The 12,320-nt window shown below is 54.5% G+C and overlaps 1 protein-coding gene and 1 long non-coding RNA gene across 3 annotated transcripts in view; one reads left to right on the plus strand and one right to left on the minus strand.

Moving 5' to 3' along the window:
- Positions 1-1,579: 1,579 nt before the first annotated feature.
- On the minus strand, positions 1,580-3,318 carry LOC129736318 (uncharacterized). Its single transcript, XR_008732722.1, has 2 exons — positions 2,929-3,318; positions 1,580-2,420 (listed from the first exon to the last, which is right to left on the minus strand). It is a non-coding gene; the product is annotated as an uncharacterized LOC129736318 (long non-coding RNA).
- A 235-nt stretch (positions 3,319-3,553) lies between these two features.
- PDGFRA (platelet derived growth factor receptor alpha) overlaps positions 3,554-12,320 on the plus strand; it is a 35,396-nt gene continuing 26,629 nt past the window's right edge. Inside the window, exons 1-2 of one of the 2 annotated variants that reach the window (XM_005433605.3) lie at positions 3,554-3,722; positions 10,946-11,006. In XM_005433605.3, the coding sequence (XP_005433662.1) occupies positions 10,958-11,006 (49 nt within the window). In that variant the 5' untranslated portion in view covers positions 3,554-3,722; positions 10,946-10,957. Of the gene's footprint in view, positions 3,730-10,945; positions 11,007-12,320 lie in introns of both variants that reach the window. The other variant, XM_055713253.1, reaches the window with a different exon arrangement.

The raw sequence follows: 12,320 nt of genomic DNA on the forward strand, positions 1-12,320 counted from the left end.
TGTGGGGAATCAAAATAAAGGTTGGGGAGGGCAGGCTGTGCAACGTTAGTTTCTTTTGTCTGGCTCCCTGTCCTGCCGGTGACACGGGATCCCTGCTATTCAGAGCCAAATTCTGTTGAGCAAACAAAATGAGGGAATCTGGTGTTGTGGAAAGAGGGAAAGAAAAAAACCCTCACCGAACAAAACCCCAACTGCTAGGACTGTAAATGCACACAGGGCCCTCCTGTGGGCAGCGCACATCTCCCGGGGGGCCGGGGGGTGGGTGTGGGTGTTGGCGATCCCCTGACTTGCTCCTTTTCTGCCTCAGGAAGCCCTCTCTGCCGTTGTTCTCCTCCCTCCGCGATAGATGCGAGCGGAGATGTATCGAGACAAGCGATGAAAGGCCGCTCCGCTTTCTCCCTCTTTCAGGGGTCTGAGGGGTGTCTGCTACAGGCTGTAGCTGCTCCACACCGCGCAGGGGTTCCTGCTCCGAAAGGTAAAAGGGGCGAGCAGGCTGCGGCTGACCCCCCGCACCGCGCAACGTGGGTACCGCTAATCAAAACCAGACCTGCCTTCCCACCGAGACAAAGGGCTGCGGCCCCACGGCGGGGCTTCGCGCGGGGCCCGAGCCGGGGCACCCCTGCCGCCCCCCGCAGGAGCCCGCTGGGACCCCACATGGGCCACCTATCGGGCTGCCTCGTAGCCCCGGCCAGCTGAGCGCCGCCCGGCTCGCCCTTGGGAGACAGCCGCAGGAAAGGGCTCATTACTTGCAGCAAATTGGGACTTCTCCAGGGGAGGAGGGTGGGGGATGCTCGCAGGCTCCCAGCCCGCCTGGAAGCGTCCGAAAGCTGAACGAGCCGCCCTGCAAAAACACACCCCGACGGTGCTCGCTGCTCGGACCCTGCCGGCGCTGCGGGCCCGGGGAGGGACCCCCACCCCCCGGGGGCAGGTTGGCAGCATAAACAGGCGAGAGCGGCTCTAGCCCGGGCGCCGCAGTTTTGTTTAAGATGTGCGGCTCCCATCTGTTGCCGCGTAAACACACGCTAGCGGGATGCCTCATGCTCCAACTCTTCGGGGGAGGGGAAGGCGGGAGGAGAGGGGAGAGGAGAGGGGAGCCGCAGCGGTAAAAATCCCCCCACCCCCAGCCTGTCCTCTCGCTAACCCCAAGTCCCCCACGCCTCCCTGGACGGGACCCCCCTGCGCCACGCGGGGCGGTGGGTAGAGCTCCGCAGCCGTCCCGGAGAGTTTATTTTAGCTACCACCTCCCCTGCGCGGGCCGACCCCCCGGCACCGCGACCCTTCGGAGGGGGATCGGCCCCGCGGCTCCCGGCCCCTTGGCGGGGCGCTCCCCGCGGCGGCCAGCGTGGAGCCAGCCCTTGGCGTGGGGAAGGGGGAAGCCACGTCGGGGAAAGCGTCCCCGCTTCCCCGGGGGTGCTCTGGGTGACAGGACACCGCCGTCCCGGTCCCCGCAGAGGCCGTCGGGCACCCGCAGCGCCAGCCTGGCCTGGCAGGCAGCTTTGCCAGTCCCCCCAACCTCAATTTTTATTTTTCGCTGGGTCTTAGGAGATCCACGTGGAAGCCGTTAACGACCGCTCGATAATGATCGTGACAAAGGCATTATTCAAATGAGGCAGGTAATTACAACCAGAAGGCGCCGCCTCCCCTTTTGTTCCCTTCTTTTTGCGAGAGAAACTCTCGCATTGCATGCCGTTCTGACGGTACTTCGTCGGGAATCACCTCCACGGCCTCGCACGTTAAACCACGTACGTTCACGACGGTAAATTACGGGCCGAGCCCAGCAGGATCGCCTCGGAACTCACGGGCAGTTGCTGCCGCCGGTCTGAACAGCACATCTCCGTAGGGCTGAAATCTGCAGGAGCCCGCAGCTCCGACCCAAGTGATGATAGTACTTTTCCCTCCACAAATTAAGGGATTCAGGCTGCTACGTGCGCTCGCTCCCCCCCTCCCCCCCTTCCTCCAGGTAGAGTGTTCCAGGCTGCGGTGTGCTTTTTTTTTGCCCTGGGTTGGGTTGTGGGTTTTTTTTGTTGTTGTTTGGCCATGCTTTTTGACTCACTGGGAGCCTGTTGTTTATTCACAAGCATTACGGTATCCTGTTAGCATTCCGACCAGGGGCTGCTCACAGATTTGACTCCGATGATTTCCTGGAGGAACATGTGGAAGCAATAGCGGGGTTGTGCACTCAGCCGAGCCGGGGATGCGCTGGTGGCGGGCGTGCAAGGGGCCGGGAGCCCCGCCGGGGACACTGCGGGCCCAGCCAGCAGCACCTCAGCCCGGGAGCGCTTTCCAGGGCAGCCGGTTCTGGTTTCTGCCCCCGCCCCCCCGGGGCATCTTCGCTTCGGAGGTTTATTCTCCTTAGGAAAGAGAACAGGCACTGTATGCTGGCGCTCGCCTCCGAGAACGAACTTCTCTCTTGTTTAATACTGAAAGGAAAGAAGAGGTGCGGGGTGTGTGTGTGAGCCTGGGAGCGGGAGCAGCCCCGGGCGCAGCGCTGGGCCGGTGCCCTCCCCAGGGGCCGGCGGGCGGGCAGGGCCTCCCCGCCGCTCCTTTCCTGGGGCTGCACTGCCCCCTCTCCCGCGGCCGCCGCATCGCCCCGCCGGCCCCGCTCGCCTCCCCGCCGCGGAGCCCGCCGCACCGGGCTCCTGGCAGCGCCCCGGCAGCTCCCCCGGCCGCCCCTTATCGCCAGCCGATAGCGACGGTCAACAAAGCAGAGATAGCCGGTGCTGGCTCCCCGGCGGGGATCAAAGCTCCGTCTGGAGCGTGTTCAAACAGGAGGGACGCGGCCGTGCGCTGCCCCGGCCCCCGCAGGCACCCCCGGCCCGGGCGCTCCTGGGCGTCGCGCTGGGCAAAGCGGAGGCAGAGGATGAGAAGAGCTTCCTCGGTGCCGTCGGAGCAGCGGGGCTGGGGGGGCTGGCTCCTGGCGAAAGTTACCTTTCGTTGCGTCTTTCATTCATAAACGTTAGTGAGTCGTCTCTCCCCCTCTCTCCCAGTGCCTCCCGCTCCGGGCTGCCTCACGGCCGTCCGTCCAGCTCTGGAGCCCGAGCCGCAGCTCGGCAGTGTGCAAAGGACACGAGGAACCCGCGAATTCGTTTCCAGATCCAACTGCCCATCCATAAACTCACAATGTGACCGTGGACGCCGAGCCCGGCGCCCGACCCACCGTCCTGGAGGGTCTGAGGAGAGAAGACTCATTCATGAAATTGGGAGCGCTCGGAGTTTTTATGAAAGTTTTTTGGGCTTTTTTTGGGGGTTGTTTTTGTTTTTTATTTTCTCCCCCTGCAGTGCAAAACTCCCCGCTCCCCCCTTTCCTCCCCCTCGCCCCTGCCATATGGCTAACCTCCCCCCTCCCCTGCAAGGCTGCTGAAATCTGGAGGCAGAGGCTCGCCCCCCTGCCTGCGTAAGAGCCTCCCGTCGGCGCGCCCGCCTCCGGCCGCGGGGCTGGGGGCGCCGGGCGAGCCAGGGCGGCTCTTATTCTGAAGGGGCCGGAGGGGGGCTTCATTTCCTGACAGCTATTTACTTAAAGCAAATGATTAGTTTTGGAAGGATGGACTATAACATTGAATCAATTACGGGACGCGGTTTGTGAGACCATTACAGTCGGATCGGGAGGGAGGGCGAGCGGGAGGGTAAGAGCGCGGCTGAGCGGGGAGAGTCACAAAAGACGTGGACATATTTTGGATATTTTACAATCTGCAGGACTGGGGCTGCGGATTATAAAGGAGAAGGTAAGAGGTGAGGGGCAGTTTCCCCACCTTTTTCTGTTTTTCACCTTTTCTCCCGCTTTTTTTCCTCTCTTTAATTTCTTTTTCTTTTTCTCCTCCGTTTATTTGTTGTTGGTTTGGTTTTGTGGTTGTTTCTTTTCTTGCCCTCTTTCCCCGACGCTCTGAGCCGGGCGGGGAGCTCCCTCCCGCGGGGCGCGGACGGCGGGGGGCGGCGGGCGCGGGCGGCCCCCGCGGAGGGCAGCGCGGAGCCGGCCGTCGGGGCGCGGCGGCGAGCGGCGCGGGCAGCGTTAATGACAAACACATTGGGACGGTGGGGGCCACCGCTCCGCATTCCTGCCGCGGGGGCGGGAGCGACCCTCCGGGGCTCCGCGGGCAGCGGCGGCGTCCGCCCAGGGGGGACGGGAGGACGCGCACCGACAAAGCAAGCGGCTCCCCCTTTTCTCGCATCCCTCGCTCCCTTCACCCGGCTGCTCTCCCGTCCCTTCCCCCACCCTTTGTTTTTCACCACCTTTCCCTCTTCAGACCCCCCTTCCCACCTCACTCCCCCTGACCGGGTAGCCTAAAACGCCCCGAGATCTCGAGCGGGGGCGCGCACACAACCCCCTCAAGGCAACCCGAGCGCGATCCCTGCGCGCCCCGTCTTTTTTTAAACGTCTCAGCAGAAGGGAAGATGCTGAATTTAAGCAGGACTGGTACCTGGAGCCCTTCCAGCTTACAGCTCCTTCTCGCAACGGGAACGCCAGCCCTGCCGCATGCCCCGCCGGACTGCTGGAGCCCACCGCCCCCTTCCCCGGGGGAGGGCAAAGCCTTCGCGGCCACCGTTTGGATTTTGTCAAGCGCGGAGGCTGCAAACTTGCCAGACTCTGCCAGGCTGGAGTCCCCTGGAAAAGTCCTAGGAGCAAGTAGGAAATGGCTTTTTGGCTCTCCGCGGCATTGCTCAACATTTTTGGACGCGGACCCCGCGGCCCAGGAGCCGTTCCAGAGAACAGGACTTGAACAGCTTTTTCTGGAGCCAGCAGCGACAGCTCTAGCGAGGCAGCAGCAGCCCCGGGGCGCAGCCGCTAGCCCCGGGGCTTGCCCACATCCCGCCGGGAGGGCGACCGCGGCGCAAAGGAGGGGGCGATGCCCTGGCCCCCGCCCGGGCCGGGGGCACGTTTCCAGCTCCCCTCGACGGCATTTTCGGCGCGTCTCTTGCAAACGTTCCAGCTCCCTGGCACTCCTCCGGGGCCCAAGGCTGCGCGCCCGGGGCGGAAAGGGCATCGCCTTGGTCGCAGGGGGACCGACGGACCCGTCCCCAGGGCTGCGGGCACATCGCTTTCCCTTGGTCCCACAGCTCTGAACAGGGGCACAACATCTGTCCCCCGCCGAGACTCCCGCCCCCTCTCCAGACCCCGCACCCTCGGGGTCCGCGCCTCGCCCGACGGAGAGGGCTGGAGAAGAAGCCCCGGATGGCAGCGCCAGCAGAATTAGCCAGCCCCGGAGGGGAGCACGGCTTCGCTCTGCCCCCTCCGTCTCACCTACCCCGCTTTTCTTTTTCCCGGCTACCTCGCATTAAAAAAAACCCCAACAAATAATACCGCTCCAGCTTGGCAAAGGCTTTCCTATTGTTTCCCAGACAAACAGCGAAGTGGCTGGGAGTTGCCATCTCTGCTAGGTTTGCTCCGCGTCCCGGGCAGCCTTTGATCCGCAGCGGCTCCAGCCGTCGGGCTCCGCTGAGGGGCCGCGGCCCGAGGGGGAGCCCCGGCAGTGTCACTTCACTGCTCCCTGGGGGCTGCCGCCAGGGCTCCCCGCGGGCAGGCAGGGTCTGGCAAGCGCCTGCAGCCTGATGGGGACTGGAGAGTGTCAACATACCCCCCTCCCCCCATTCCCACCCCGGTCCCAGCTGGCTGTAGGTGGCCTGTTGTCTCCCCGACAGGGCGCACCAGGGGAAGGGGGGCAGGGAGGCTTGTTATACCCTCGGCATCTCCCAGGGCCGATGCAGGGCCCAGCTGGGATCCCTGCTCGGCTACCTTAATTCCGTGTCCCTGGATGGGGCAAGAGTCGGGATCAAAGCAAGGAGACGGGCATCAAAGGTTCCTCTGTCATTGGCTGAACAAAATCTGAACTGTGGAGTCCCGACTTTTAACTCTGGGTTTAGAAATGCTAGGGAAAGATCTCCCAGCAAGGGTCTTCGGCTTTAGCTTCTAGTTAACAAAGAGCATTTTAGAAAGGCCCTCAGCTAAACAGCAGTTTAGCCAACCTCGAAGCTGGAAAAAAAAAAAGTTTGAAGAAAAATGAGACCGCACAAAGCACTGGGATTTAGGAGTCCACAAGCAAACCAGCTCTGCTCTCCCAGCCTGCAGGCGCTCTCCTGCTGCTTTAAAATGAGACCCCTTGTTCTGGTACTGCTCTCCCGGCACCAAGGGGCAGGAGGTGTGCCAGTCCGGCTGCCATTGGGCACTGGGGCCATCTTCCCTGTTATTTGCTTGTTGATGTATGGGAAATCTTCATGCAGCTGTGAGGGTAATATATAGGTATGCGGTTTCAAGAAAGCAGGAAGTAATAAATATTTTAATAAAATACCTCTCGGCAGTACTACAGTATCGAGCTAGGATTAGAGTACAGTGTATATAGACAGAAAAAGTCTCACATACCCCAGACCTTGCTGGTTATTTCCAGCTATACCGGTTGGTCTAAAAATGAGGGTGAAATGAATAACCTTATGCAATCCTCACCTTGCTTGCGTCCTTAGTTCAATTCATGGCCACAATGGCACTACTTCTGCAAGTGAACCCTGAAAATTTTAATAAAAGATGTTTGCTTTGCCTGTTTTAAAGACCAGTGAACTACTTCTGAGAGGTTATTTTTCCTGGTGGTGGCAAGAATTGCTGATAATTTTGAAAAAGCAAGCACGCAAGCAAACAATCCTTTCTCTCCCTCTTGCCTTGCTCTCCTGCTTGACTCATCTTTTTCAGGCCAATAAAGATTTGGGCACCCAAGGGAAAAGTTTGCAACAGCTAGGCTTCCCAGCTCTTGTGGTCAACAGAGATGGATTGTTTTTTCCATGCAATGCTTCTGAGCACTTGAGTTGGGATCTGGGGTGTTCTTTGATTTGATCCCGAGAACCTAAGTGAGATGTTATTCCTTGGAAGTGCCAATCCTTCTGTCTGTTTGCTGAGACAGTCTGGAAAATCCTCTTTGGACTGAGGAGGGGAAATTCAGACTTTGCAAATTTCCCCCCACCTGTAGCTCCTAATCTGTCCTTGAAGGTTAGGCTGCAGAATTGGGGCTGACTAGTAGGCTTATTGGGTAGCAGCCATCACTGTGTGTCCTGCAGAGCCTGAGGTGCTCTGCAGGACCCCAGCACTGGGCTAGTCTTGGTGCATGGTTATCCCTGTGTACAGGTTATGATGGATGCAAATACTTGTAAAGGGGTGTGGAGAAAGCCTTATTTGAGAAGAATACTTGTCAGGTTTTTTCATTGAAGAAAGTTTGTTTTGTTGTTTGAGCCCTTCCCCAGAGAAACCTTCAGACCCATCTGTTAGCACCACAGGGCAGCTCTGTTCTTATGGAGAGCTGAGTTTTCAATTTGGTAATTGAGAACCGAGAAATGTTTCAGGAGGTCCTGTCTGAACTTTTACGTTTAGCTAGCGACATATGCTGCAAGGAGGAAATGTTCCCCTCTTTTCTTGGGCTGGCCTTAGCTCTTCCTGGAAAATATCAGTCTTCCCAGAAGGACAGACTGCCACTCTGACAAAATCACCACTGAAATTATCCAGCCCTTTCATAATAAAGATAATCACATCACTACGTGCCAGTATTTGCAATCCAGCTAGTGTCTTATCACATATGTAAATACAGAGCAATAGGGACCAGTTGTTGTTTGTTTGGTTTTTTTTTTTGTTTGTTTTGTTTTGTTTAAATAGGTGAACTCGCATGGAATTAAAATGTAAGAAATCGGAATTTTAAGTTGGTAACAGGAGAGCCAGTCTATATTCCTTCTGCTGCGCTGGAGACTAGCGTTGTCTTCTGCTCGACGTTTGGCTCACTAATGTGAATCAACATTGCCATCCAGTGGCCAAGAGGGCGAACTGCAGTGACCGGGTAGCTGGCAGGAAATCAGTCTGGTAGTCTCCAGTTTTCTGGCAGATGGGCTAGTTTTCTGTCTTGAAAGAGGTCTTTGTTTGATTTATTGCGGTACGAAAAAATATATACCGTTGGCTCTTCTTGGTCCACCGCCGTGCTTTCTCTCTAGGTCGTGTAGAGCAATCACCTTAGGAACATCAGCATTTTCTGAACACCTATTTCCACTGGATGTCTGGATACGTTTTTACTTTGTCTTCTGTGGTGCAGTCAATGAAACCTTTCTTGGTAGGAAGCCAGTGCTTGGCAGTGAGTGTTTGGAAGGTTGGTTCCTTGCTGTTAACAGTTCTTCAGGTGTTATTTTCCTGATTTTTTACCACTAATGCACCCAAGAGAGATACTAGGATTTCAGTCAGATCTTTCAAACCCCAGGGGTTAAAATAGATGCAATGGCTGTTTTATCTTGGGCAATCAGCCTTCCCTGCAGAGAGTATGGCAAACCCCTTGTGGCATCATCTAGCTTTCACTATACATGCCCATGTTACTATTTTAGCTAGCAGTGTTCAAGGTATGCAAGGAATGAAGATTGACTCAAACTTAAGTTGTATGTGTGTTGTCAATACTGGGCTTCAGCTTTCATAAATCTACTGGCTTCAATGAGGTTACACCAACTTACGGTTTGATGGAGCGGTGGTAGGAATTGAACCTGATGTATTTATTCAGGGCTGAGATTTGGGTGGTTTAGGACAAAGAGGACTGCTCTGCCATAAGGAAGGTGGAGAAGCCAAATATAAGTGCATAGAAAATTCATTGTTTATAAATAAACAAAAGCACGTGAATTGTACCTGCTTGGTGTTGTGGGAATGAGTAAACTCTCTCTTGCTCACATGTGTGAAGTTGTACCGGTATTAAATCCTGATTCTGGCACTGACGTGTGAGAATATGCTGGTGATGGGACTCCAGCGTGCTCAAGTCAGATGCATGATCTAACTAAATCCAGTTCAAATACATTTTGAATACAGATGATGGTGAATCCTTAGTACATTCTGTCTGTCACAGTGAGGAAGTGTTGCCCTGGGAGTTGATGAGATTAATGGGTCATTGAGGAAAGATCAAAGCTTTGGGTTGTGAAAGAATAGCCAGATGGAGAAAAGAAATTTAGTTAGGTCCTTGTGTTTTTAAACTGCAATGGTAGATTGAGGCACTCAGCTCTTACTGATTTCTATGGCAGCCTAACCAAGACAGCAAATTCAAAGTAGCACTTTGGAAATGTCATCACGTGTACTTACAGCAGTGTAGTCACGGGGCTTCAGTCTTCACCTGCACAGGTTTGGCCCTCACACACAGAGCTCTGCAACAGTGCAAGTCCACTTCAGCAGAGCTTCTGCAGACTGGTGTACAAAAGATGAGCTAGCTTTGTTTTTTCTCCTTCTGTGCTGCATCACTTGCACTGAATAGTCTGGAAAAAACAACATGGAAGGGGGAGAGAAGGAAACTTGGCAGACAGTGGGGTAACATTGTCTTGTGGATGTTGGGAGGCTAGGAGTCAGACCAATAAAGCAGACCATGGTAAGCCTTTAAAGATTTACAACGGGTTACTTTATCAGAAAAAATTACAGGATATAAATGTGATAAAAATGAGTAAGGATGCTGAAACCGAGGGACTTCTTTGATGCCCAAGAGTCTGTTATCAGTGTGAGACAGATACATAAATACATGGCAATTATTGCTAATTGAAGAATCAGGCAAAATGCCTCATCTCTGCTGGAATGTTGTCAGCTGAATTTCCCAAGTTGTTTGTACATGTTTTTGAGGCTGGTAGTTTGTAAGTCTTCTAATCCTGCTTCTGAGACATTTTTTTGATTATGTTTGATTCAAGTATCAAATACTTTTTGCTTTGCAAAGGCGTACTGTCTGCTCTGCACGTTGCGGAAGGACAACGGGATAGTTCAGAAACAGTCCTTGGCATGTGAGCATTTAACTCCCATACGGCACTGGCATAGTCATAATAACTAGATGCACCTACGTGCTTTCCCATCTCAGCATCAGGAACTGAATACGAGAGGGTGAATAGAAACTCTCCAGAACCTTGGAAAAGTAGTCCCTGTCTTGGCACATCATCCTTTCTTTTACTCCTTGGTGTATGTTTCAGATTAGGGGCTCTTCCATGCAGTCTTTTTTTAATCTATATTGGCTTTGGGCCAAATCCAGTTACTATTAAAGCCACCAACAAAATGTCCATTGATATCAATGGGAACAGGGCTTGTAGGAGCTCGTCCTTTGGAAGTTATCTAGCAGGCTACTTGAGGGTTTTAAGTAGAAATGTCATTAGATGGTACAAAAATTGCACAGATGCTTACTGCCATTGTTGCCTCTTCAAGACTGATGCTTTAGGATTATGTGTTTGAAAGCTGAAATTAACGCATGTGATCTATGACTCTCCATGCTGTTTGGGAGAGGAGATGCTCTGCAAACGGCAGTGCTGGTCTACAGTCTATCATGGATTTATTCCATTAGAAAATTTCAGCATATGTTTCAAATAGCTTGTCTCTCGATCAAGGGAATTCTTGCTAAATAAGCAATAAACACTATTGTATTGCATTGTATTCAGTAAGCTATATATATATACATATGTACAATGGCAAAACAAAAATATCACTCAGGATTGTACTATTTGTAATAAAAGTAGCTTTAAATTATGATTTTTCTCCCACAAAAGCTACTTGCAGCTGAAAGGTCAGATCTTAGTGCATAAAGCCAAGGCAGGTTGCCTGTGAGGGTGCTGCCTCTGTGCAGGGGTGTTTCTGTGGGCTCGGCGCCGGGGGCTGCAGTGGGTGTCAGAGCTGCTTGCAGGCTGTTGGGAAGGGGGATGCACCGGGACTTGGCTCCCTACACTGCTGGTGGAGAGAAGGGGCTGTGGTGCCTTAGCTGTGTTCCCTGTGCCAGTGATGTGCCTGTGGCCACATGTACCTCGTGGGAGGTGGTGGCACGTGTCTCGGCGAGCTGTGGGTGTGAGCCGGGCTCCCCGGGCCATTTCTCTCTGTGGCACCATGCAGAGTGTCAGGAAGCTGTGCCAGGGCACTGCAGGAGAGGGGTCCTGCAAACTCTCATGCCATTGTCAGTCCATTAACTGGCACTCTTTTGCCTTCTCCTTTCTGTTCCAGTTGTTGGTAGCTATGGGTACTTCCCCACGGACGTTCCTGATCCTGGCATGCTTTCTCACAGGTAATGTTCCATAGTCCTCTCCACCTCTATCCCTTCATAAATTCCTATTTAAGCTTGCTTTCATTGTGTCCACAATAACAAATGCCAAACGGTTGCCGGCTGGCTACAAACTCAGTTTTTCTGCCCTTCCCTTCAGTAGGCTACAAGACCTACTGAGAATGCAGTGCTTTCGCTAGCATGTGCCGACCACTTTGTCACCCCTACAGCTGCTGTAGCCTCCTGCCCGGTTTGTCCACCTGTGCAGGGAAAGTGACCCTGCCTGCCTCCAGCTGTCCCAGCCCTGTCCTAGCCAGGGTTTCTCCAGCAGCGTGTGCAGGTGTGGCTGCTTCTGTGGCCCCCCTGCAGCCCCCGTGCCACACCACCTCACCGTGCTCACCACAGCCCCCTGTGTGGGCTCCTTGCAGCCCCCCGTGCTGCACCACTTCACCGTGCTCACCCCCTGCAGCCCCCCATGCTGCAGCACCTCACTGCTCACCACAGCCCCCTGTGTGGGCTCCTTGCAGCCCCCCATGCCGCACCACCTCAGGGCACCACCTCACACCACTTCACACCACCAGCTCACCCTGCACCGCGGCTGCCTGCCCAGCTGCCCAACATCTGCCGAGCACGTGGGTTGGGAGGGGAGGGCAGGGCAGGCCTGGCCACAGAGCGCCAGACACAGCAGGGGCCTGCAGGCTGAGATAGCACGTGCAGGGCTGAGAAACGGGCTTCAAAGACAGTCTGGGTTCCTGCTGCTGGTTTATTGCACAGAGCCCACTGTCACGCCGTGGGCCTAAGTGCTTGTTTATCACGAGCTACCCTATCTGTTTTGTACGGGTCATTTGATAGACTGAAACAGCCAATCTGTTTTCCTGGTGAATTCCCTGGTTTTTTTTTAGCTTGTGAATCCTCTAATTTTCCTTCTGGGAGTTGGACCTGCACCAGCCCACCTACAAATTACTTAGGCTTGCAAATCTGAGGCAGTAACTGGAGATTGCATCTGAAAACCACCGCCACCTACAACATCTAGTTCGGTGAATTACGGTTTTATTTGGCTATAAAATTTTTGTAGATTTTGGTTAGAGGTAGACCTGATGCACAAATTTTTGTTCTAAGCCCTTGCTGCTGCCCTTTGCAGAAATAGAAGCCAGAGGTAAAATGCAGGTGTTGTTTTTGAGAACTGGTTTCTAACTTTCAGTTGTGAGCTTACTAGAATACTGACAGAACTGCCGCTTTCCCGCTTTCCTGACCATTGCTGTAAGGAGCTGTGAGATGCCCGTGACCCAGAAGCCAGCCAGCCTGTGGGATTCACCGGTCTGCAGCACAGGCGTGCCC

Source organism: Falco cherrug, chromosome 1 (assembly GCF_023634085.1).
Source record: "Falco cherrug isolate bFalChe1 chromosome 1, bFalChe1.pri, whole genome shotgun sequence".
NCBI lineage: Eukaryota > Metazoa > Chordata > Aves > Falconiformes > Falconidae > Falco > Falco cherrug.